The sequence below is a fragment of the Microcaecilia unicolor genome, chromosome 11, assembly GCF_901765095.1.
Source record: "Microcaecilia unicolor chromosome 11, aMicUni1.1, whole genome shotgun sequence".
Lineage (NCBI taxonomy): Eukaryota > Metazoa > Chordata > Amphibia > Gymnophiona > Siphonopidae > Microcaecilia > Microcaecilia unicolor.
In genome coordinates this window covers 171,863,707-171,891,318 of record NC_044041.1, presented here as the reverse complement: position 1 = coordinate 171,891,318, position 27,612 = coordinate 171,863,707, and the positions used below count along the sequence as shown (strand labels likewise).

At 42.4% G+C, this 27,612-nt stretch overlaps 1 protein-coding gene across 1 annotated transcript in view; it reads left to right on the top strand.

Moving 5' to 3' along the window:
- The window catches only part of LOC115480207 (cytochrome P450 2F3-like), a 38,072-nt gene extending 12,458 nt beyond the window's left edge, over window positions 1–25,614 (top strand). The window contains exons 2-9 of the mRNA XM_030218715.1: window positions 2,501–2,663; window positions 3,256–3,405; window positions 7,114–7,274; window positions 11,436–11,612; window positions 14,740–14,881; window positions 15,680–15,867; window positions 17,441–17,582; window positions 23,842–25,614. Of these exons, the coding sequence (XP_030074575.1) occupies window positions 2,501–2,663; window positions 3,256–3,405; window positions 7,114–7,274; window positions 11,436–11,612; window positions 14,740–14,881; window positions 15,680–15,867; window positions 17,441–17,582; window positions 23,842–24,023 (1,305 nt within the window). The 3' untranslated portion in view covers window positions 24,024–25,614. The remainder of the gene's footprint in view (window positions 1–2,500; window positions 2,664–3,255; window positions 3,406–7,113; window positions 7,275–11,435; window positions 11,613–14,739; window positions 14,882–15,679; window positions 15,868–17,440; window positions 17,583–23,841) is intronic.
- The last annotated feature ends 1,998 nt before the right edge of the window (window positions 25,615–27,612 follow it).

The window sequence follows — 27,612 nt, the reverse complement described above, 5'->3', positions numbered from 1 at the left end:
TGCATTTGGATGTTTTTCTCACAAAAACGTCCAAATTGGTAGTTTTAAAACCAATTTTTGGATGTTTTTCTATGAAGTCCATCAGTGTTCAAATCACAAAGGGATGTGTCAGGGGTGTGTTAAGGGCAAGATCTGGGTGTTCCTAACTTAGGAACATTTTTCAGCCATAATGAAACAAAACAAAACAGTTCAAGACTAAAACTAAGATGTTTGAGATAAACCTGTTTTTATAATGAATAAGGCACATAAAGGTGTCCTAAATGACCAGATGACCACTAGAAGGAATCAGGGGTGACCTCCCCTTACTCTCCCAGTGGTCACTAACCCCCTCCCACCTCCAGAAGATGTGATTTAAAACATTACTTGCCAGCCTCAGATGTTATACTCAGGTCCATTAGAATAGCATGCAGGTTCCTGGAGTAGTCTAGTGTTGGGTGCAGTGCACTGCAGACAGGTGGACCCAGGCCCATACCTCCCCCTACCTGTCACACTTGTGGAGGAAACTGTGATCCCTCCAAAACTCACAAGAAACCCAGTGTACCCACATATAGGTGCCCCCCTTCACCCGTAAGGGCCATGGTAGTGGTGTACAGTTGGGGGGGTTGGGGGTTTTGGGGGGCTCAGCACACAAGGTAAGGGAGCAATGGTCAGATGTCTACCTGGGTGCATTTTATGAAGTCCACTGCAGTGCCCCCTAGGGTGCCCTATTGCTTTCCTGGGGTGTCTGAGGGACCAGTCTACTAAAAATGCTGGCTTCTTCATCATCCCAATGGCTTGATTTTGTGCGTTTTCTGCTTGGATATTTTTTGTTTGAAAATGAACCAAACCCCCCCCCCCCCCCCCCCCCAAAAAAAAAAAAAAAAAATCGTCCAAAGCACAAAATTTTGTTAGAAACAGTATTTTTGAAATCAAAAGATAGACATTTTTGTTTTTTGAAAATTAACTTCTTTCCTATTCTAAAGTCGGACTTAGAAGTCATATCAAAAATTCCCCTCCACATATCTCACCTAGTGTTCTGTGCCAAAATCCAAGCGTATTCTATAACAATGCACGTAACTTAATTGTTTTATCAAGCCAATCAGCATTTTAACAGCACTTAATGAGCAATAATGAGCGCTAATTGGCAATAATTTACACACATAACTCGCTAGGCATATTCTGAAATGCACAGCGCCTAAATTCTAATGTATGGAGCCAAAAAGGGGCATTGTTATAGGCAGGGAAATGGGCGTTTTGTGGGCATTCCAAAATGTATGTGCACTGTTATAGAATATGCCCCTCTGCATCTAAATTTACTCACTGGTAGTTGCACTATATTTTCCTTGGTGTAAATGGATGCACCTAGTTCTAGGTGCTGGGATATCAACTCAGCCTAATCTATATACCTGACACTATTGTAGATCAAGGGAACTCTTTGAAAGTTTATATGTCAGACCTCATAGACTTGCCACTCAGAAATACTAAAAGATCAGCACGCACATTCCTAAATCTTCATTTCCCCAGCTGCAAAGGACTAAAATACAAATTAACACATGCATCCAGCTTTTCCTACATAGGTACGCAGCTATGGAATGCATTACCACTTGACGTGAAAAAACAGAGCGACCTAACCAACTTTCGGAAATTACTGAAAACCTGCCTTTTTAACAAGGCATACCGCAATGATCCTTCATATGAACTTTAATGCATTACCACTTTACCTATTATCCTGAATGTGTTCTCTTTATACCAGCTTGCTCAATTTTATTTTGTCATTCATGTTCTCTATGTAATACCACTTGTATCTCTCATTCTGGAATGGCGATTGCCATGACGGGACAATGTAAGCCACATCGAGCCTGCAAATGGGTGGGAAAATGTGGGATACAAATGCAACAAATAAATAAATAAATAAAGAGTTTGAGAAAATTTGAGAAATGACCAGTTCTTGACCATTATAAGGTTATCAATAGAAATCAAACAAAATAAAACATGGAAAAGAAAATAAGATGATACCTTTTTTATTGGACATAACTTGATACATTTCTTGATTAGCTTTCGAAGGTTGCCCTTCTTCGTCAGATCGGAAAGATCGAAGAAGGGCAACCTTCGAAAGCTAATCAAGAAATGTATTAAGTTATGTCCAGTAAAAAAGGTATCATCTTATTTTCTTTTCCATGTTTTATTTTGTTTGATTTCTATTGATAACCTTAAGAGTGGACTACCACACTCCTCTACTTGACCATTATAAGAAATGTGTCTAGATGCCAGTAGTTCATCTAGGATTGAATGCGACAGTCTTAGCCTTAACTCTTGATATCCTTGGGAATTTCATTTCTGGTTTCTCAGGGCTAGGATATCATGGTCAATATGCAAGGGTTAGAGTGAGCAGGTGATACTTAGCCCACCCTTACAAATACCCATTACATTAAAACCTCCCTCTTCAGTAACTGATGATAAGTAACAATGCACTATCTTTAATAATTGGTGTCTCATTTCTTTTTTTTTTTTTATGTCTTAGCTGAGTGAAAAATATGGGCCTATCTACACATTTTACTTAGGGTCCCGTCCGACAGTGGTGCTGTGTGGCTATGAGATCCTGAAGGAAGCTCTTGTGGATAATGCAGAAGTTTTCAGTGGCAGGGGGGACTTTCCGGCAGTGCAGCAGTACAGCAAAGGAAATGGTGAGCAAAGATTTCATCCGGAAGGGAATACTATCTACATTTTTTTCAACTTGAGTTACCTGATTGCTAAATACATTCTAAGTAAATATTTGTAGCTTATGAGACCAGCATCAATTAGTGTTTCTTCTTGAGGTCTTCTCCAAGTCAGTGGAGTGTTTAGTTGCTAGCTGTGCATAAATACACACTGTCTTGATGTTGGTGCAATATTCATGGGTCCTGTACGCAAATCATACTGTAGCATCATAGCTTCAGTAGTTGCTAGTTCTGATCAAAGGGGATTCCTGAAAGAGACAAAAGAGATAATGAGGTTACAAAATAATAATGATGACGATAGCAAATACCACTTGCCTTTGGAGGTTAAAAGTTTAATCATTATTCAGTCTCATACCTCAATAAATCAATAAATGCTACTGTAGCATAAAGTGATAAAATACGGTGAGAGAGGGGAAGGATTTTGCATTTCGTTGATAACACATCTCCTTATAACTTGCTTTACAGTAATTGCAAAATAGACCATGTTTCATAGTCCATGGAAACTAAGAGCCCTCTTTAAATGTCAAAAAACTAATTTGCTCGTCATTATTTTGGGCAGGAATTGTTTATGGTACAGGAGAGCGGTGGCGGCAACTTCGACGCTTTGCCATCACAACCTTGAAGAATTTTGGCATGGGCAAGAGAAGCCTGGAGGAAAGGGTCAAAGAAGAAGCCCAGTATCTCATAGCAGAGCTTCAAAAGACAAATGGTACTGCTAGATTTTTTTATTGGGAAAGGCCTAATGGAACAGATCTACCTCTGGAGCAACCCAGAGGAGTTGAGATATGGCCACAGTCTATACAACTGGCCATTATTCAGTAGTACCATAGGCTGGAATGGATAAATTGTTAACCAGAAGTACAGATGCCTCCCTCAGCTGCTGGAGATCAAGAGCAGACTAAGAGGAGTAGTTATCAATGTGTCATTTTACCATTAACCCATTATATGCAATGAGACGTGGAGGGGCATAATCGAACGGGGTGCCCAAGTTTTCCTGAGGGCGTCCTCGCAGGATGTCCCCGCGAAGGGCGGGGAAACCCATATTATCGAAACAAGATAGGCGGCCATCTTTTGTTTCGATAATACGGCCGTGGATGCCCAAATCTCAACATTTAGGTCGACATTAGAGATTGTCGATATAAATGTTGAGATGGTCGACCTTAGAGATGGTCGTCCCCGGTTTTCGGCGATAATGGAAACCGAGGACGCCCATCTCAAAAATGACCAAATCCAACTCATTTGGTCTTGGGAGCAGCCAGCATTCGTAGTGCACTGGTCCCCTCACATGCCAGGACACCAACTGGGCACCCTAGGGGGCACTGCAGTGGACTATCTGATGCACTAACTGAACGGAAAAAGCCCTTCCTTTACCGATCCCTTAGTGATTCGGAAAGGAACAGGCATGCATGAAGGAAATCGCATGCAAATGAGCTGCTCGCTGTTAGCTCATTTGCACATGATTTCCTTCCAAGCGTTATGCGTGGCTGCTCTGCGCATGCAAAAGATGGCTAAATACACGCAGACAAGCTGCGTGTATAATAGCCGTCTACAACCTTAAATAAATTGCTGTCTACAACCTTAAAAAAACACAAGTCCAGGTGAAAACGTCCAAGTGCTCATCAGGGGCATCTTTTTTTTTTTTGAGTATGGGTGAAGGACGTCCAAGTGTTAGGTGCCTTTGCTATGCCTCTGCGCAGTTGAGGATGTCCAAAATGTGGATATTTCTGTGAGAAGGATGTCCATGCCTTTGCTATGCCTCTGACACCCCCCTTTATTTATTTAGATTTTGGATCACAAGTAGCAGAAGTGGGATTTGAACTGGCCATCTCTGGATTGCAAGACCAGTGCTCTAACCACTAGACCACTCCTCCACTCCACTCCCTTGAAATTTGGCCGTCCCTGTGGGGGGGGGGGCAGTTCAGGACGTCCAAAATGTTTGAAAGAAGGACATCCACGCCTTCGCTATGCCTCCACTGACACACACACTCCTCCCCTCCCCCCCCCCCCCCCCCCCAGGGACCTGCATACTGCTGTGATGGATCTCAGTATGATATTTCAGGCTGGCAAAAAGAGCTATTAAAGTTGTTTTTTTTCAGAGTGGGAGGGGGTTAGTCACCACTGGGGGAGTCAGGGGAGGTCATCCCCGATTCCCTCCGGTGGTCATCTGGTCAGTTCGGACACCTTTTTGAGGCTTGGTCATAAGAAAAAATGGACCAAGTAAAGTCGGCCAAGTGCTCGTCAGGGACGCCATTCCTTTTTCCATTATCGCTTGAGGACACCCATCTGTTAAGCACGCCTCAGTCCCGCCTTCGCTACGCCTCCAACACGCCCCCGGGAACTTTGGTCATCCCTGCAATGGGAAGCAGTTGGAGATTCCCAAAATTGGCTTTCAATTATGCCAATTTGGGCGCCCTTCTCTTTCGAAAATAAGCCTGTTAGTTACTAGTAATTGGGGTTAATGGGAAAATAACACGTCTTAACAGTGGACCACATTAATACCTTCTGCCCTAAGTCAGAAAGCAATTGCTGCCTTGACAATATGGACTAGGCAGCCTTTCAGTAACTGGGAACAATTTCTGCTTTATGGCTTGCCATAGATATGTAATGGACAAAAAAGTGAGGACAGCTCAAGGAGGATATTAGGAAGTCTTTAATGTCAACAGCTAAAAAAATTACCTGTCACGGCCATGTTTCGGTACCAAGGCCTGCATCAGGGGGTCTAATGAATCTACATGAAAAACAAAATAAATGACCAATTAAATAAATTAAAAATAATAATTTATACAGTGAGCACATACATAAGTTCAAAAATATATATAACATAAATTGAATTATATAAAAGAAATTGAAGTATGTAAAAGGTCATTGACTGTTAAAAAAGGAATCTATGTGCTTATGTACCTTTATAAAATTGGACCCAGGAAAGTAGATGCAGTCATGTACACCTTCTGAGTCTCACACCAGTTTTCTGTTCTGTTTTACATATCTCTGAAAGTATTTTTTGAAGAGCGCATGTAAGTTAGAACTCCGCTTCAAGGAATACCTTTGTGTATGTCCAGGGCCGTGCCAACACGGTAAGCGAGGTAAGCATGGCTGGAGGACGCCATCCTCTGGGGGGTGCCCCGCCGCACCATGCTTACCTCACCCTCTTCTCCCCAGATCCTTTTCCTTTTTTTTGTTTAAATTTACCTCTGTACGGCGGCGTAGCGTCAGTGAGAAGGAGGCAGCGCTCCCCCGCCCTGACTTGTCTACTAGTCTTTCCTTCACTGTGTTCTGCCTTCTTCTGATGTCAGAAATGATGTCAGAAGAAGGCGGGACACTTAGCGAAGGGAAGAAGACTAGTAGACACGTCGGGGCGGGGGAGCGCCGCCTCCTTCTCACTGACGCTACGCCGCCTGACAGAGGTAAATTTAAACAAAAAAAAAAAGGAAAAGGATCTGGGGAGAAGAGGGCGGGCAGTGTAGCGATCATTTTCAGGGGGGAGTGGCGTGGTGCCAATGGGGGGGGAGTGGCGGCGGCGCAGTGCCAACGGGGGGGGGGGGGGGGCGCCGGACACCCTAGGCACGGCCCTGTGTATGTCAAATAAAATTGGGTACTGTATTATCCTATCACCTAATTTTATGTGTGTATATACCAGATCAGGGCCACCAGGGGAGCAAGATTCTCTGAGCACGGCCTCCAAGGGGGGGGGGGGGGGGGGGGGGCGCTGGCAAAGTTTCAAAAGGGCAGAAGCTTCTTCCTGCTTGTCTGCTTCTGGGTCCCAGCAAGCAGGAGATGACAGACTGAGGGAGGAGCAGACACAGGAATGTGAGGGGGTGGGTGCATAAGGTTGAGTATGGGGGCAGCCTAGGTGGGGGGTATCCTGCTCCAGGCCCGGTTGTGTCTCTCGGTAGCCCTTTACCAGATCATTTTTATAAGCACCTACTGGAGTACATAAAATGCTGTTCTACACTCTCAAGTTGCTTAGGAATGTACCGCCAAAGTAATCAAATTCAATAGATTCCAGTGTAGAATTTTCAGAAAGTACCTGAGGAAGAAGGGGTTGTAGCAGGGAGAACGGACCACAAAGAGGATTCCTCTGTGGACTGCACTGTTCCCTCTAAGCTGAGCAGGAGTCCTCCAACTGCATTTCTACCAAGTAGGGTTGGTGCTTCAATATTGTATTTCCATTCACTAGAGACAGGTAGGATCCCTTCAGTCCTGCAGAGCTGTCCTGTCCCTCACTATTGAAAATGTGATAGTGAAACAGCACCCCCCACTGGCAGGATTGTAGATGGCGGACTCCTGCTCAGCTTAGAGGGAACTATGGTGGATTGTATATGCCTTCGCTTTTCCTTGCATCTTCTATAGGGGAAAACAGATCTAAAGCCCATTTTCTTCGTTAATCCTAACAAATCTTGTCATTTTCCTGCATTAGGGAAGCCCTTTGATCCCACCTTTGCTTTCAGCTCTGCTGGTTCCAATATTATCTGTTCCCTTGTCTTTGGGGACCGCTTTGACTACAAAGATCAGGAGTTTCTCACCCTGCTTCACCTGATTAATAACAGTTGGCATATCATGAGCTCCACCTGGGGACAAGTGAGTACATTCTTGTGATGATCATTCTGTTTCTCCAGCCTCTTTTCACTAAGAAGTCATTGACCTCAGCATTATCAAGGTTGAAAATATATTGTACTGAGCACTGTTCTGAAAAGCCTGCTCTATAAATTAGGTGCTCCCATTTACATATGGTATGCATATAAATGTTCAGACTAGTGACATACATGTGTAAGTGTGCATATACACATGTAAATAATCTAATTAACTTAGTGGTGGAGAGATTTTACTTAAGTGGGGGTCCAATGTTGAAAAATCCAATATCTCAGCTCTTCCCTTTAATTTTTATGGAAAGAATTACCTGACTAGTCTTATTATTATTTTTGTTGTTTATAATAAAAACAGCAATATAATAAAATAATAAAAACAACAAATAAACAACAAAACAATAATAAGACTGGTTAGGTAAACATTTTCAGTGAAAGTTAAAGGGAAGCACTGGGATATTGGATCATACGCATGTAAATGGCAATTTTCTGCCTAAGAGCTATTCTGTAAATACCCACTTAAATTAAATAGTGGGTATTTGCAAGAAAGGAGTACACAGGGGAGGAGCATAGGCAGGACATATGCACACTTGTACATGCAATTTACACAATCTCTATAGCTGCCTTAAGAGTGGGCGCCTATATGCTGGCCATGCCAGTCCTGGGTCTAGGTTCCGTTATAGACTAGGCCTTCTACCATTTGGACATGGAATGCTTAAATGGAAGCATCCAGTTATAGAATTACCCCCTGAGGGCATGATTCTATATATGGCACCTAAAATTAACGTGTGTTAGGCAATTACGCCTAAGTGTATTCTAAATACCTCATGTAAATCTATGCGCAGTATTTAGAATACACTTAGGCGTAGTTTATGTGAGTAAAATCTATGCGCATCCATTTACCCCAATGAACAGCTGACGTAAATCCCTGTAGATTTACACGCACTGGCCCATATGTGATAACAATGGGTGTAGATTTTGGAATACCCACAAATGTCCATTTCCATGCCCCTAAGCATGCCCCTTTTTGCTTATGCAAGCTAGAATTTAGGAGCAGTAGATAACAGAATATGCTTAGCAACATACTTGCGTAAATTCAAATTTTTGCCAATTAATGCTCATTATTGCTTGCTAACAATCTTGTTAAAACAATTAATCTATATGTGTCATTATAGAATATGCCTAGATTTAGACAGAAACAAAAAAAGGCAAAGATCTGCCACAGAAATAGCAAACCAAAAGAAAAAAAGCAGATCAAAAGCTTAATGCTGCCAGTCAACATAGCATTGCTAAGACTGCTGAGTAAGCTTGGGAAGCACTTATGTAAGGTGGTTGTATGACTACTTTTAGGGATTCACTTTGCTTTTTACCCCTACTAGTTTTTTGTACCCCTGACGCAGCCTGAGGGCGAAACGTGGCCATGTCGGGTAACTTGTAATAAACCACTTCTTCTGTTACCCTCCTGTTCCATTTTTTTTGTCTTTTTTGATCTGCTTTTTTCCTTTTGGTATGCCTAGATTTATGCACAGAACCACGCATAACTCTAGGCATGCTATATAGAATATGGGGGGGGGGGGGGGGGGTAAATGTACCCATCCATCTTTTAATATTACACCATGATGAAACCAAGAATTGGACAACTAACGTCAACACCACAAATATCCTTTACCCTAACACCTACAAACTTCACCAGATAATTTAATTACTTACAAATAGGAAAGATCTCAGTGGCACCTCAACCCCCCCATTAGGAACATAGCTGGCCTCACTACAGAATATGAGTGATTGTCTCTGCTGAAAGATTGTGGCAATAACTGCTTGAGAAGGCATTTTTACAATATGCTCCAGGAGAAGTCATTTTTATGTGAGCCATGTGATTGAGTCACCTATAGCACAGATAAGTATTTGCCACTTGTGTATTGCATTAAATGTGAACTGAAAGTGAATTAAATGTAATTATATGTGAATTCTATTATAGCATATTAATTTGGAGGTGTTCTCACCGATGCTTGTGAGATCAATTGTATCCTAAGCGCTTGCGTATGCTTCTGATCATCTGCACCTTAGCCAGTGTTACTAAGCTTCTTCTGAAACCTAATTCAAGTGCTTTTCATTTTCAAAAGTTATGTATTTGTTAATACTTTAGATGTGTATCTAGGCCGGGTGCTGTAAATTTGTCTTCGCCAGTGAAATGGGTCCCAGTTGTGGGCTGTTTTTGCCATGCACTGCTGCCCTTTTTACTGCAGCAGGTAAAAAAGCCTGAAAATAGCCATGGCTATGCAGTAAGATTGCTCTTACCATATGGCCATGCGAGGGGGAGCACTTACTGCCCCCACTGAGGTGGCAGTAATGGCTTCCACACAGGGCCACCAAGAGACTGGGCTGGGCCTGGGGCAAGGCCACCCCCGGGGCCCCGCCCCCGCCGCTCCCCCAGGGTTGCGGCTGCCGCTGCCCCCTCCACCCGCCCCCCTCCGTCTACCACCGGACTGGGCCCTCTGCATTGAAATCACAGCACCTCTCACCTCCGTGTGAAAGCGCTGCAGGCAGCAGGGCAGCAGATCGCCTCCCTTCGGCCCTCCTTCCTTCCTTGTGTCCCGCCCTCGCGGAAGTTACATCAGATGAGGGTGGGACACAGGAAGGGAAGGAGGCCTAAAGAGAGGCGATCTGCTGCCCTGCTGCCTGCAGCGCTTTAACACGGAGGTGAGAGGTGCTGTGATTTCAATGCAGGGGGCTTGGCCCGGTGGCAGACGGTCAATGACCGAGGGCAGGTGGGACTGCGGCGCCGGGCCCGGGAAATTTTGTCCCCCCTGCCCCCCCCCCCCTTGGCGGCTATGCTTCTGCACTAACCTGACGGTAACCGGGTAGCATCCGGCACTGCCTGGTTACTGCTGGGTTAGCGTCATGCTAAAAATTGCCTCCCTATTTCCCTTCTGCAGGAAATGGCATGTGCTGGCGCTGAAACTACCACCAGCGCCCGTGTTGAGCCGGCGGTAACTCCAGATTAGCGTGTGGTAAGCCTGCGTTGGGCTTACCGCTGCTTTGTAAGAGAGCCTCCATGTTATGCGCTTAACTGTCTCTATTCTAAAACTTCAAGAGCAATTGTGCATCTAACTTTAAGTGCCCTTTATAACATTCCACTATGAATGGACGATTGAGGCTTCATGGAAGGAGTGAAAGACCTGAAGTCTGAGTGATGATGGGGAAAGAAGGGAATAGGAAGGACTGGAGACTGAACAGAAAAATGCTGATATGAAACATAAAGACAGGGTTTGGTAGTTTTGGGGTCCTTTTACTAAGCTACAGTAAAAAGTGACCTGCGGTAGTGTAGGCATGTGTATTGGGCATGCGCCAGGCCTGTTTTTACCGCATCTACAAAAAATGGCTTTTTTTTAATGGAATGGGAAAAGGGCATGCAGTAAAAATGAAACCAGTGAGCACCCAAAACTGGTCTGAGCCCTTAATGCCACCCATTGATCTAGCGGTAGAGGCTCACATGCTACACACGTGGTGACCGGTTGGCGTGCACCAAGTGCCGATTACCGCTGGAACCGGCGCTGGTAGGAGGAGATAGATAAATAATTCATCCACAAGTTATGAGCACGCACCAAATCTGAAATTACCACCAGGAGGGCGTGCTGGCCTGGCGGTAGTCTCATTTGGGTACACGCTGCACGTGTGTACAGCCTACCGCAGCTTATTAAAAGGGCCCCTCTGTGAACTTCATAGATTATACCTTCCCAGTCCTCAGAATGTACTATTCCAAGTACATTTTAAACTTTTAAAACCCTCTCATTTATAGGAATGGATCCTAAGGAGCTTAGCCGAGATTGGGTGGCAGAGCCGGTGGCGGGAGGCGGGGATAGTGCTGGGCAGACTTATACGGTCTGTGCCAGAGCCGGTGGTGGGAGGCGAGGCTGGTGGTTGGGAGGCGGGGATAGTGCTGGGCAGACTTATATGGTCTGTGCCCTGAAGAGGACAGGTACAAATCAAAGTAGGGTATACACAAAAAGTAGCACATATGAGTTTATCTTGTTGGGCAGACTGGATGGACCATGCAGGTCTTTTTCTGCCGTCATTTACTATGTTACTATGTATTTCTTTTAGTTAAATTTCTGACGTGCGTATATGCTTAATCTAATTTTGTTCTTCATTGTAGCTCCTCTTTGTTTTTCCAAAAATCATGAGGTACTTACCAGGGCCTCACCGGCAGATTTACAAGAACTATGTCAAGTTAGGAGCATTTGTGGCCAAGAGGCTGAAGAAGAACAAGGAGACCCTGGACACCAACAATCTGCGTGACTTCATTGACTGTTTCCTTGTAAAAGTAGAGCAGGTATGAAGCCAGAATAACCTACAGCTGATATGCGTTGGGTGCCTCATTCAATTTCTGAGTCAATGAAACCAAACCTGCAAATGGAAAATGCACCCTATAGTTGAACCAGAAGCAAAGATGCGAAAACTTCCATGTGATAAATGTGCACTATTTTCAAAGAGTGTGCAAATGAAAAAACACAACCCCCCCCCCCCCGCCAATATTCAAAGCTATTTAACCATCCAGACACAGTTGCTAACTGGTCAAATAGCATATGTTTGGTTTGGAGGTTATGAGAAGCTGACAGCTAAGTGGTTGGAATTGGGTACAGGTGAGAAGCTGATGATTGAGGACCACTCAAAAGTGTTGGGAATCATAATTGATTCAGGCTTAACTTTTGAATTACATGTGAAGGTTTTATCTAAAAAAAAAAAATTCCGATTACGCAGCTGAGATTAATTTGATCTAAATTACATCTGAATAACTTTAGAACAGCGGCACAGGCAATCCTGATACAATACTTAGGGCCCCTTCTACTAAGCGGCTAAACAGGAAGTACCACAGGGCTACTGCAGCAGCCCGGCGATACTTCCCACCCCTAAAGCGCCATCATATCCGATGCTACATATATTTATTTTTGTAGTGCTGGAGTGTACCCAGTGGTAATTGGGCAGTTACTGCCGGGTTAGCGCAGGAGCCCTTACCACCACCTCAGTGGGTGGCGGTAAGAACTCACTCCCCAAAATGGCCGCTCGGCAAGTGCTTTACTTGCTGCACAACCATTTCCTGCAGGAAAGAGAGACTTCCCTTTTACCCGCTGCAGTAAAAGGGGGCCTCGGTGCGTGTTTTCACCAGCGCAGGCACCCTTTTGTCGCTGTTTGGTAAAAGGGGTCCTTAGATTATTGTAACTCACTATTTGGGGGTCTTATGAAAAAACTGTGACAAAAACTTCAATTTCTAGAGAATACAGCAGCACAATTGGTGTGCAGCCTGGGAAAGTATGAAAGTACATGTATGATGTACAAAATGGTGTATGGTGCTGAATCTGGTAGACTGATTAATTATTTGAATCTCCCATCATCTTTTTCCTCAGGTAGAACAGAACACTTTTTGAAATTAAACTATCCATCCCTTAAGGGTGTTCGGAAGAAATCCATGCTAACTCCCTTTTTACATCAGGGAGTTAGGCTTTGGAACAGACTGACTTTAGAAATTTGGAAAATAACACAATATTATTCCTTCAGGAAAGCGCTAAAGTCTTTTTTGTTTGATGAGAAAGATGCTTTTTTGTTTCAATGTATTTGATGAAAAAGATCCTTTTTAATTTCAATGTACTAGATACGCAACTGTAATTAATTTTTTAGATATGTAATTGATGAGAAGAAATTGCTTTTTTTACTTTCAGGGGCCCTTTTACTAAGCCATGTAGGCACCTATGCTATTGCTTGTTAAGAGCTGTTAATGCTTAACAGCTTGTTAAAACAATCTACGTGCGTAGTTATAAAATACACCTAAATTTAAGCGTGGAATCACACATAAATCTTGGCGCATTATATAGAATCCAGGGGATAGGGGGGAAATCTATAAAGGAAGCTAAAAAATGGGCACCGGAAAAGTCTGACGCACTCTTTATAGAATAACGCTTAGTACCGGTTTCTGTGCCCAGCTCAGGTCACCAGACTTCTACCTGCTGAAACCTGGTGTAAATCCTGGTGCCCAAGTTGGGTACAGAGACCCGTTATTCCAGTGGTTCCCAAACCTAGTCTTGGAGGCACCGCAGTGGAAATACAAAGAAGCACCAAGGGCCATTTAAGCATGTATAGTCAAGAATCCTTAGTAGTAGACACGACATGGGCCATGTTTCAACGTCAAGAGCATCAGGGTCAATAAGGTAAATCTATACTTTTAAGATAAAAAAATTTTGGAGCTCATATAGTCAGTGGACTGAGGCTGATTCAAAGTGTGTCATAAAAAAAAACAAAAGTGTGTCAATAAACTGGCATCCTAAAATTGTTGGGTTTACTAATAAAGGACTCTTGACTATCTCATGCTTGAATGGTCCTTTGGTTCCTCATTGTATTTCCATTGTTGTGTGTACTTTGACCTGCTGTTGCCCTGGAGGCACCCCAGCCAGTCAGGTTTTCAGGATATCCACAATGAATATTCATGAGAGAGTTTTACATGCACTGGCTCCACTAACAATGCATCAAATTCACACCAGAATTAAATAGGAAAATCACTATAATCCAACACAAAACAAATAAAAAGGAGAAAAAAGAACATCAGCACAAACCCAACATATTAAGGATTAATTATTAGAGTTTCAATCCAATTTTCTATTGTTTGTCATTTAAAAAAAACCTCCCTAAAGCTTTAATCTTCTGCAAGCACCTATGTGTTAAAGAAGAAAATGTTCTTCATATCATTGCTCAAAAGATATGCTACTCTCCTCATCAGGGCCGCCGAGAGCCGGAGCCAGGCCCGGGACAAGGCCACCCCCCCCCACCCGAGGTCACCGCCCACCTGAGGTCGCCGGGCCTCCCTGCCGCCCACCCACCTGAGGTCGCCGGGCCCCCCTCCACCCACTATCGGGCTGGGCCCTCGGAACTAACCTTAAGCCTCCTTTCACTTCGCAGCAAGCAGCGGCAGGGCAGACCTCTCCTCCTTCCTTCCGTGCCCCGCCCTAGCGGACGTTACGTCAGGCGAGGGCGGGACATGGAAGGAAGGTGTGACCTGACCTGCTGCTGCTTGCTGCGAAGTGAAAGGAGGCTTAAGATTAGTTTTGGGAGTGATGGAGGGTGGGCCAGGCGGCGACAGAGGGCGGGCCAGGCGGCGGCGGCGCCGGGCCCCCCTGGAGGCCTGGGGACTTTTGTCCCCCCCTGTCCCCCTCTCTCGGTGGCCCTGCTCCTCATATAAGACATCCAACAAAGTCCTTTGTTTTGCCAATGCAAGCTGCATCAGGGGCAACACTTGTCACTCCCTTCTTTTAAGTAACATCTTCTTATAGTTTGATTGTAACAACGGAACTGTGGAAGCATGTGGTAAGTGAAGGTGGGCTATTAAGATAATTGTGTGATAGAGAAGCAAGGAGTGGAGAGAAAGGGGATAAATGTGCATCCCTAGTGCTTTTCTATATTACTGTTTGCAGGAGAAGAACAACTGCAACACTCACTTTAACTATGAAACCATGCTGAAGACTACAGTCAATGTCTTCTTTGCCGGAACTGAGACAGTTGGATCAACCCTACGATATGGCTTCCGAATCCTTTTGAGGCATCCAGAAGTAGAAAGTAAGCAGAAAACAATTTTATATAAAGGGAACATTATGTACATTTTGAGGAAAAGTACCTAAAACCTTTACTTAATTAAATATTAGTACATCTACTGGAAACACAGAGACAATTTCTGGCTTACATCTCTAGAGTGTTACCAATAACTATGGGGCCAGTTTCAGAGACAGGATGTTGGGCTATATGGACCACTGGTCTTACTCAGCTTGAGCTTGATTACATTATGTTCTTATGGGGTAATGTTTAACACATAGAAATGAGTTCTTATAAACTTGTGTGACAGAATATGTGAATTTAAGTAAGTAGGCCAATAGGATGGTGTGTACTTATACTTGTGCCATATGTAGCCATCCACAGTGACATAGTTTGAGTGGATCAGGAATACAATTGTGACAGACCTGCTAAGTCTCCCAGATTGAACAGGAGACTCCCTCTTTTGTGGGTCATCTCCTGTACTTGTAGGTGAGCCGGGATAGCCCACTGAGCCTTAACGTCATCTCGTGCTGCTGTGGTAGGACCTGTCTCTCAGTAAGAGCTGTGGGACTGGTCCTGCGACAGCAGGAAGTGATGTTTTATTAAGATGTCTTCTGCTATCGCTGGAAAAGGCGGCGACTGCTGGTGCTCAATCTGGAATCTGTTACAGTCCTATCATGTCTTTAACCTATGCTATTCCCTCTGTGCGTGTCTAGAAATTCATGATGTAACAACACTTAAGCTTTTCAGTCAAACGAGGCTTGAAAAACAAATTTAAAAATCCAGTTGCAAACCTACCATTCATTTCACATTTGATTGGTATAGCAAAAGTCCAGGAAGAGATTGATCAGGTGATTGGCCGAAACCGCAGCCCCTGCATGGAGGACAGGAATAGGATGCCATATACAGATGCCGTGATCTACGAGATACTACGGTTCGCAGACATTGTGCCCATGAGTGTGCCCCATACAGTGACACGAAACATCAAGTTCAGAGGATATGATCTACCTGAGGTACAGGCTACTACCTTTACTAATCATAAGAAAAGCAACATTTCAATTTGTTGTTATCCTTCTGAAATTAAATAATCACATTCACATTAAGAAGTATGTTATATTTCTTAACTAATTAAATGGATGGATTTTTGAACCCAATTCTGCTTATAAATACCATGAAAATACTTCAATATATATGGAAATTTTTCCATTACTATTACCCACTTTCTGAAATATTATGGTGCTCATTTTCAAAGCAGATGGGCATCTCAAAACGGCCAAAAATTGTCTGTCTGCCGCAAAACATCCAAATTGCGATTTTCAAAAAGTGAAATTTGGACATCCTTCACTTTAGTTTGTCCAAATAGCAAGGGGGCATGTTTAGGATGGGACTAGGGAGAGCCCAACTTTAGGACGTCCAAGAGCCATAAGTGAACAGGAAGAAACATCCACGTAAAAAAGAAGAGTGTCCTAAATTAGACCTATTTCAATCATGTCCTGGCTATAAAAAGGTGTCCTGATTGAGTAGCTGACCACTGAAGAGTTTCAGGCATGACCTTTCCTTTATCCCCCAGTGATTACTGTCCCCCTCCCTCACCCTTGAAAATAACACTGGAAAGTAAAACTAGCTACCTGACAATATTTATTATGGGCATTCTGACCATAGTAGCAAGCAGGTCTGAAATGTAGCCTGATAGTCAGTGCAGTGGACTATAAACCAGGAAACCCAGGTTCAAATCCCACTTCAAGTCTTTTTTTTTAACCTTTAAATTGTAGACCTCCAGAAACAGAGATATAGCTACTGTACCTAAATATTAAAGACAGTGAGGTAGTGCACACTCAGGTACAGTAGGAATTTCTCTGTATCTGGAGGGCTCACCATTTAAAATAATAGAGTTGCAGTGGAATATGAACCTAGGTGCCCTAGATTAAAGTCCACTGCACTGACCACTAGTCGGCTCTTCTGCTCTGCAGGGACATCTGTGTGTCCTTTTTTGTACAAATGCTGCCAGATGTCCTTGTTCCCATTTTTTTTTTTTTTTTTTGCATTCATAATCTGAACGTTTTATTTTGGAAAATGGCTGTTCATTTTGGACATTCTCACGTATTTTCAGAAGGAAACCTCAACATTTTTCCAGTTCGAAAGTGACTGTGAGATGGATGTTTTATTTAGACATTATGAGCAGGACATCCCAATTCTGACTTGGACATTCTTTCAAAAATATCTCTCCATGTTAAATATTGCAATAAATATATTAAAAATCTTAATACTGATATATTTATAAGATTCTAACTGGTTGAAAAACCCTCATCTCTAGTTGGATTTTCTTTTTTATTGAAATAATGTTGTAACAAAACATTAAGAACCCATCTTAGAACTGGAAAATAAGGGGGGTCTTTTACTAAAGCTTAGCTCGAATTATCTGCAGCAGGGTTCATAGGAATAAAATGGGACCTGCTGCAGATAACTCGAGCTAACCTTTAGTAAAAGACCCCCTAAATGATATAGAGAAGAAGGAAGATGGTTGTATTTAAAGAGTTTATACCAGTTTGATTGCTTCTAGTTAAATTTTTGTTAATCTATTTTCAGGGTTTAAATGTGATGCCTTTGATTTGTACATCACAATATGACCCAGTGAAGTTCAAGAACCCCAGATCATTCGATCCCAACCATTTCCTGGATGAGAATGGACGCTTCAAGAAAAATGATGCTTTCATGGCTTTCTCAGCTGGTATGAGCTATGTGCTGGTATAAACATGGCTAGAAATATTCTGGGACCTATAATCAAGGCAAAATTGTGGATTTTGATGTTCTGTAGATAGTCCTCAGTATCAGAACTCCTCCCCCAACCCTCAAAGATCATTACTTCCCTTATTCACGTCTCCCCTGCAGATTGTCCTTATATGGCAGATTGACCCCCTTGTGATAGTATTGCTATGGGCCAGAGCTGCCATTTTGAGCCTGGCATTCAGCTGGGCAGGAACAGAGGGGGATCGCTCCTATTCTGTATACTAGATTACCAGGGATTGCTGGGGTAAGTGATGGGGATTGGGGGAGGGTCAAGATGTGGTTATTGGGGGACTCTGGATAATGGGAAAGAGCTTGGCTTCAGAAGATTGGCTTGACAACAGAGGGCTCTTGATTTATGGGGAATAATTCTTGGAAGGGTATTGATGTTGAAGGGGTTGCTGATTGGAATGGGGTACTTGCAGTGCATGTTTTTCTAGCAAATGCTAGGCCACCCTTCAGGGGTAGGGTGATCGCTGAGGAACCCACCCCACAATAGCCAGATCCCTTGCAACCAGTCACAGAATCTATGACAAGACAGAATTGGTGTGTAGAGCCTGAGCTCTTTCATTAAAACTTGGGGACATCAATTTTAACAGACAATGGAAAAGGTGCCAGTACTCAGTACCCCCAAGTACCCCCTCAAAAAAAGGCCTGGGTACTTGTCAATGTGAAAGGGGCTAATTGTGGTGGGGGAATATGTGGGGGTGTTATTTTTGAGCTGCCACAGCTTCTATGTTTCAATTTTTGTGCTAGGGCTCAGGTTCCAGGCTTCAGCAAGTAGTGCATCCATGCTGCCTGCTGAGGCATGGACCATGGTGGCATATAGTAGATGTTTGCCCTGTGCGATAAAAGCAGTATGGATGCTGGCTATGCCCCCAGGATTTATTACACAGGCTTTGTACATACCACAGCAAATGCACAGAAGAACAGAAGCCCTCACAATCACAGAGATGTGTCCAACACAGCAAAGGTGACAAAAAAAAGGAAGATATTTGCACATACCACACCATTTAGCAGATTGAAAGGAAAATAGTCCTTTAAATACTGATTGATAAGTTACATAGTTAGGACTAGGATATTTTAGTAACAGTGGAAGCCTGTCCAAAAGAATTTTGAGGCCGATATTCCTGCCTGCTTAAATAGCTTCCAGGCGCCTAACTGGGGATGTTCAATGGCACTTAACCAGACCGTGCCACTGAATATTTATTTATTTATTGCATTTGTATCCAACATTTTCCTACCTCTTTGCAGGCTCAATGTGGCTTACAATACATCATGAATGGTGGAAATATATTAGAAAATAGACATTTAGTGTTACAGAAGGATCTTGGGCAACATGATAATGATAGAACATTATAGTAGTATAACAAGCAGAGAGGTGTTGTGTATATTCACATTGGTTGATCTTTGTGGTATGCCTTGTTAAAGAGATGGGTCTTCAGTAGTTTGTGGAAGTTCGTTAGTTCATAAATCATTTTTAAGTTGCGCGGCAATGCGTTCCATAACTGTGTGCTCAAGTAGGTGAAGTTTGACGCGTGCATTAGTTTGTATTTTAGACCTTTGCAATTAGGGAAGTGCAGATTAAGGAATGTGCGGGATGATCTTTTGGCATTCCTGGGTGGTAAGTCTATCAGGTCTGACATGTAGGCTGGTGCATCTCCGTGAATGATTTTGTGAACTAGGGAGCATATTTTGAATGTGATGTGTTCTTTAAGTGGGAGCCAGTGTAGTTTTTCTCGTAGGAGTTTAGCGCTTTCATATTTTGTTTTACCGAATATGAGTCTAGCTGCAGTGTTCTGGGCTGTCTGAAGTTTCTTGATTATTTGCTCTTTACAGCCAGCGTAGAGTGCGTTGCAGTAGTCTAGGTGACTGAGCACCATTGATTGTACCAGGTTACGGAAAACAGTCCTTGGGAAGAAAGGTCTTATTCTTTTTAGTTTCCACATTGAATGGAACATCTTCTTGGTTGTGTTTTTCGCGTGGCTCTCGAATGTTAGGTGTCGATCGATGGTAACTCCAAGAATTTTTAGGGTGTCCAAAATTGGAAGGTTCAGATTTGGTGTATTAATGGTGGTGAATTTGTTCTTGTTATGTTGAGAGGTGAGTATTAGGCATTGGGTTTTTTCTGCATTAAGTTTCAGCCGAAATGCATCCGCCCATGAATGCATGATATGGAGACTTTGGTTGATGTCATTGGAAATTTCCTTTAGATCTTGTTTAAATGGGATGTAGATCGTTACGTCGTCTGCGTATATGTATGGGTTGAGGTTTTGATTTGATAATAGTTTGGCCAAGGGTATCATCATTAAGTTGAATAGAGTCGGCGAGAGGGGGGATCCCTGTGGGACTCCACATTCAGGTATCCATGTGGCTGAAGTGGTCGAGTTGGATGTTACTTGGTATGATCATGTGGTTAGGAATCCCTTGAACCAATTGAGAACGTTACCTCCAATTCCAAAGTACTCAAGGATATGTAGTAGTATTCCATGACCAACAATGTCGAAAGCACTTGACATGCCAAGTTGTAGAAGTAGTATGTTTTTTCCAGTTGCAATCATTTGTTTGAATTTGGTCATGAGAGTAACTAGTACTGTTTCAGTACTGTGGTTAGATCAAAATCCTGACTGGGAGTCGTGGAGTATTGAGAATTTATTTATATAGTTTGTGAGTTGTTTGGTCACCAATCCTTCCATTATTTTGGTTATTAAGGGAATGGATGCTACTGGCCTGTAGTTGGTTAGTTCCCCTTAGACCACCCAAACAAAAAGTGGGCAGGTCAGGGGCGGCTCTGGGGGTGGCACTGAAGAAGAGCCCCAGGTTATGCAGGTGCCGGCAATATTCAGTGCTAGCACCCACATAGCTAAGCAGCTTCATTTAGGAGCTGTCCTAAATAAGGCCGCTTAGCTATGTGGGTGCTGGCACTGAATATCGGGCCGGCACCAGCATAATTCTTTGTTCTTTGTTTAAAAAAAAGCACCCTCCTGTCCCAATGTCCCCTCTTTCCTTCCTTCCCTCCCCCCTTGTATTAAGATCTTCCCCCTACAATACCCTTCATCCTGACGCCTCCCCCAACAGTAAAGGTAAGCCCCCCCAAGGGCTTACCTATATCCCTGGTGATTCTGCGGGGTCATTGGGGGCAGGAGCTCAGCTCCCTAACTCCTGCCCCTTCTGGCACCTTGGGAAAATGGCTGCCTTGACCTCTTACAGCAGCTCATGGTACTTTGTGTACTACTGTGAGCTGCTGCGAGAGCTCACGGCAGCCATTTTTCCAAGGTGCCAGAAGGGGCAGAAGTGAGGGAGCTGTGCTCCTGCCCCCAATGACCCTGTTGAACCACCAGGGTTAAAGGTAAGCCTAACAGGTGCTTACCTTCACTGCTGGGGTCTTGCAGGGGAGGGTCTTAATGTACAGGGGGATAGAAGGAAGGAAAGAGGGGACATTGGGATGGGAGGGGGCTCGGGGCCTTTATTTCTTTAAATAAAATACAAAAAAAAGTTATGTGGCCTGATATTCACCCAGGTCATGGCCTGACACTGACACGGCTGAGTATTGGGGGATTCATTTCTATGAGTAAGACTAACAAGTTCAATCACATATTCTAGAGTGGACCCATATAAGATAAGAAAGGTTGTACTACATAATTTAAAAATGATATGCACCTTAACAGGAAGCTAGTGAAGATTCACCAGCAACAGTATGGCAGATTCTAATCTAGATGTTCTAAATATGAGCCGAGTCACTGTATTCTGCAATGTCTGCAATTCCTTGAACAACCCTTCTGCTAGGCCCACAAATACAGCATTACAGTAACCCATATTTATTTATTTGTTACATTTGTATCCCACATTTTCCCACCCATTTGCAGGCTCAATGTGGCTTACATTATACCGTAGGGGCGTTCACCATCTCTGGTAGAGAAACAAATACAGAGAGTTGTTGTGATCGAATAAGATTCATGTGTTATAGACACATTGGGGAATCATAGAAGGGAAGAATTGTATAGAGTCTATTACGAGCTTTGGTTTTGTTGTGTAGCAAGGTTTAGGCACTTAGGTTGGGTTGATTGGGAATGCCTTTTTAAACAGGTTGGTTTTTAGTGATTTCTGGAAGTTCAAGTGGTCATGCATTGTTTTCACGGCTTTTGGTAGTGCGTTCCACAGTTGTGTGCATTTGTAGGAGAAGCTGGATGCATAGGTTGATTTATATTTGAGTCCTTTGCAGCTTGGGTAGTGGAGATTTAGGTATGTTCGTGTTGATCCTGTTGTGTTTCTGGTTGGTAGGTCTATGAGGTCTGTCATGTATCCCGGGGCTTTTATGGACCAAGGTGCAAATTTTGAAAGTGATATGTTCTTTGATTGGTAGCCAGTGTAATTTTGAGGGTTTGGCGCTTTCGAATCGCGCTTTTCCAAATATAAGCCTGGCTGCTCTATTTTGAGCAGTCTGAAGTTTCTTTATGAGTTGTTCTTTGCATCCCACGTAGATTCCATTGCAGTAATCTGCGATAAGATTAAGGATTGTGTTATAATGAAAAGTATTGAACTTTAAGCTTCACCATATCCTTCTGAGTGAATTGAATAAATGAATTCTTAATGTAAGATCAAATGAAAAAACCTTACAAATGGGGAAGCAAGTTTCAAAATAGCTATTTAATATATATATTTATTAGAATTTATTTACCGCCTTTTTGAAGGAATTCACTCAAGGCGGTGTACAGTAAGAATAGATCGAACATGAGCAATAGGCAATTACAGCAGTAAAAATATTCAACTAACAATACAAAGTATGGCATGGTATACTACTTACAATGTCTACACAATATGTAATAGAACATTATAATTGATAGTGAAGGGTACAGCAAACTAATATATAGATGGGTAAGAAAGTAGGAAGAGTTAGAAAGTAAGGTGACTGATTTGAAGGACGTTGCACATGATGTCAGAGAGATGGTTAAATATTATCTCAGCTAGGGTAGGAGTGGATAAATATGTCGGGCTGCAGTATGTGCAGCCCGAGTCACTCCTTTTGAGTGTGTGTGTGTGTGTGTGAGTGAGACTAACAAGTTAGTTACTTCTTCCATTAAAGGCCTGGTTGAAGAGCCAAGCTTTCTCCTGCTTTCTGAGGTAGAGATAGTCTTGTGTTAAGTGCAGCCTTTCAGGCAGTGCATTCCAGAGTGTGGGGACTACTCCGGAGAAGGCTCGCTTGCGGGTATCACATTGTGTAATGTCTTTTGGAGAGGGTGTGGTTAGTGAAAGTCCTTGGGAGGATCTTAGTGTCCCTGGCGGTGTGTGGAGGATCATCCTATTCTTCAGATACTCAGGGCCATTTCCTTTCAGGGCCTTGAAGATCAGACATATGAATAAACAGCTTGCCCGATGTGTAAAGAAATGAACAGGGAGAAAAACTAACATATCTCACTTGTTTTCTTGCTAAAATATCTAATAAATATCAAAACAAATGATTAATAATTACATTAATAATTGTGAAAAGCTTAGGAGACTCTCAGAACAGGTATTTCCCATTCAGTGAGATGAATGTCAGTGAGAGCATGAATGAACAGCCAAAAAGTGTCACGCCACTCACACACCACCCTGGCACTATCCACATAGCACTGAGGCAGCTGAATATCCCATGGATAACCTCGACTAAGCCATTAATTGTATTGGCAGCAGCCATTATCCAGATTAATGTAATTGAATATCAGTTCCTTATGTATGTTGGTAGGGATATATAATAGAGAAGTTTCCTGTTTAGTTGTAAATAAAGGCTTGTGGAGCCAGGGTTCCAGCTCAGGTTCTATTTTTCAGTCGGAGGTTCAAAGGATCAGGAAAAAAATCTCTGAATCCAAAAAAAATAAAAAAAACCCTGTCATGTGTTATAATTCATGATAAGGTTTTGCATCATTTCTTATCATGTGATATCATTCCAATGACCTTTCAAGGCCCATTGCAACATCTTTCACTTGGCAATGCTTTTAGATGAGTCAAAAAAACTAGGTTACTTTCTCCACAAACTGGCAAAGCTTGGAAAAGCTGGCACCCTTGCTGGTTTGCAAGATAATCTCAATGACACCTGCTTTTAGACTAGAAATTCTTCTATACTACTCTCAGCTCGTATAGATTGCCCAGTAGTTGCATTATTTGTTTCACATGGAGGTATACCTCTGGCATATCATGTGTTCTTTCTCTGTTTTTTTTTTTTTCAGGGAAAAGGGTATGCCTGGGTGAAGGACTTGCTCAGATGGAGCTTTTCATTTTTCTCACTACAATTCTTCAGAACTTTAAGCTGAAACCTCTCATGAATCCCAAGGACATTGATATTACACCAGAAAGCAGTGGCCTGGGCAACATCCCACGCCCATATAGGCTCTGCGTTCTCCCACGTTGAGATCAGAAGCCAGCTGTTCTAAGGGCCCATGATGCACATCTAAGCGGCTAATGATGGGAGTGATGAAGACCAGTTGCAGTCTTAAAGTAACATTAAGTTCCAATATTGTGCCCAAATATTTTGTTGCTACGAGGGGTACTTAAGAAAAAACATCACATGGGGTAATTTTACAATGAAATGCCTTGGTAGGAAAAGTACATAGGCAAATTTGTTGTACCTATTTATAAACCCCTAAACTCTGTATATGGTGTCTAGATTTACGTGTGTTAAATTGGGTACAAGCCCAATTTACACTCATAACTTAATTGAACAATGAGCCAATCAGCGCTGATAATTGGGTGGTAACAACCAAATATCAGCACTAATTAGGCTTAATTGGAAGTTAGGCACATATCGGATGTGCGCCTATGAGGTTATGTGCATATCCGATCTGTACCTAACTTCAATCATGTGTAACTAACTATATGAGGGCGTGGTTAGTGATGTTCCAGGGCATTATCAAAGCTTGCGTGCATAAAAATAGAATCATACCTAAATGCAGGCTTATGCGTTTAGGCCTGCTAATAACAGGCCTAATTCCCAATGCCTGCATTTATGTGTGGTTTTGCACTAAGTGCAATTTTATAAAGGATACATACTCGTTACAGAATCATGCTAAATGCATTTTTGTTCGAATCCAATTCTGTAGGTGCCATAAATAGAATGCGGTCCAAAGGCAACATATGCAGCTGTATGTCTATAAAACAGCCAACAAACCAGGAAAATAAATCTTCCACAGATGATCAAAGACAGTCCACAAGAGTGGAAGAAGCCAACCACATACTCCAAGATAATCAACAAAAGCTTCTTGTGCTGACAAATTGAACTTTTGTTGATTATCTTGGAGCCTGCAGTTGGCTTCTTCCGCTCTTGTGGACTATCTTTATAAAACAGCCCCCAGGAAAGCTGCCACACAAAGTTACACCTGCTCAGAGGCAGGAATAACTTTGTACGTATATGTGTTAGTAGGAATTCTCACGTACACACATATTATATAATGTATGTTTGTAAGTGCAAATCCTGCTTATATTCTCTATCACCTAGGAACACCTACTGTATATGTATGTTACAAAAAAGTATGTCAAGATAAAACGAGTGGAGAAGGCCAACAAGTAGAGATAAACCATGAATTTTGTTGTCCAATAAAGACCCAACAATGCAGATGTGTATCAACTCATATAAGTTGGCTTGTTGATATTTCACAATTATATCCACAAGACTATCCGGCTGATATTCAGCCCACAGCAGGCAGGACGGCTAAGTCCTGCTATCGGTGCTGAGCCTGGATATTTAATGTTGGGCTGTTTCTAGTGAACAGCATTGAATATCCGGGGTTTATTAGCCAGCTTCAACTTAACCAGCCAAGTTAATATTCAGCGCTAGCCAGTTAAGTTTGTAGCGACCATCGATAGGACTGTTATGTAGGTGGTCCAGTTTGGTCATTAAACTTAGCTGGTGAAGCGTCGAATAATCACAGCTAGCCAGTTATATCACATGATATAGCCGGTTAGCCTCTATAAATCACGCTGAAATTTCTGCACAGAAATCAAGACATATTCTATAACAATGCGCATAACTTAATTGGTTGACTAGCTAATCAGCGCTGATAATTGGATGCTAACAAGCAATTATCAGCACTAATTGGCATTAATTAGAATTTATGCACACAACTGTTTAAGTGTATTCTGTAATGTGATGCGCTTAACTTCTAAGACATAGTTGAAAAGGGGGCATGGGCATGGAATAGGCAGGTTATGGACATTTGTAAAATCTATGCGCGTTGTTATAGAATACACCCAGTCCATGCCTAATTTAGGCGTCGGGATTTACACCAAGTTTTACTTGGTATAACTGCTCGTGACTAAATTTAGTCACGTGGATGGGCTCTTGGCGTATTCTATCATCCGTGCGGAAATTTAGGCTTATTCTATAAAGTACACCTAGAGGTAGACGTACTTTATAGAATATACCTAAGCATTTTTTTTCACTCAAAATTTTCAGGCACAGTATATACAATCTAGTCCTATGTGCTTTAGCATCATATCTATGTTAGTTGAATGTTCTAATGCATGTTTAGTAGGTGTATCATTAGTATTATGCTAACATTGTATTGTATCTTTGGTATTGGAGTTCCAGTGCTGTTAAATGTGTATATTTTTTATACTGTTTCACGGCAGTTCAATTATTAGGTTTCAATTCACTATTTTCAAGTTTACCTCATTTATTGTCATTAGTTTATTCTTGGTTATTTTTGCTGATAACAAAATTGTAAGTTTTATGTTCAATGGTACCTGCTGTGAATCTCTTCGTAAAGGCAGTTAATAAATCCCAATAAATAAATAAAGAAAATATTCAATGGAAATAACCAGCTATCTCATGCTGAATATTAGCTCTTAGCCAATTAAGTGCTGGCTGGTTAAAAAATGCTGAACATTGGCCAGTAGGTATTTAAGGGAATTTTCAAATAGGTTATCCTGCAGTTCATCACTCACGTCATCATTGCCATTTCCATCAAGTGACTGTTGGAATCTTCATGCAGGCACAGTTTGCTAAAACACAGTTGTATTGGGTCATTATAGGACAATAAAGTTTACGTATTTTCTCTACATGCTGGTCGTCTCTACACTTTTTTATCTTGGTTGATCATCTTTGGAGGATGATCCTTTTTTCTTTTGTTACATAAAAGAAAGCCCCATGTTTTCTGAGCTCTTAATATTTATGTATATGTACTCCCAAGCAATTTTATAAATGCGTATGTGAGTGAATAAAACACTTTTTTACGTAGTCAAATGCCTTTTAAAATGACTCCCATAGTGTAAAGTGGGCAGGATTTCTACTAGCTTTTATAATAAAACATAAACTTGTCTAAGTCTTGTGGTTGGAAGGCTGACCTCTCTACAGTTCCTGTGGACATAATTTTATACTGCGTTCATATGTCTATAATTTTCTCTCTACAGATGTGGCTGCATTTTCAAAGTAAATGTATGTGCTGACTTCCACTTTGAAATTAACCCAGGGAAGCTTTGATATCCCTGATGTAATTTCATTCCAATAGCCACCACATAATTTTGGGAAGGTAATTTCAAGCGGAATGCATGGTTTAAGAGGGCAAGCAGACATCTATTTTGGCTTTATTTTATAAAGACACGTAGGAGTAGCTTCTATATAGGGCCGGGCCCGGGAAAGTGCGCTTTAAGGAGTCCGTTTACAAAGTGGCAGGAAGCCCAACGCAGGCTTACCACTCGCTAAAACGGAAATACAGCTGGGCTACCACAGCAGCCTGGAGATAGTTCCCACCCCCAACAAGCATCATATCCAGTGCTAGAAAAAACATTTTTATTTTTCCAGCGCCGATGTGTACCCAGCGGTAATCGGGCAATGCCGCGTGCTGCCCGGTTATTGCCGGGTTAGTCATGGGAGCCCTTACTGCCACCTCAATGGGTGGCGGTAAGTGATCCCCCCCCCCCCCCCCTGAAATGGCTGCATGCAAGGGTTTCACTTATCATAAGTACATAAGTATTGCCATACTGGGAAAGATCAAAGGTCCATC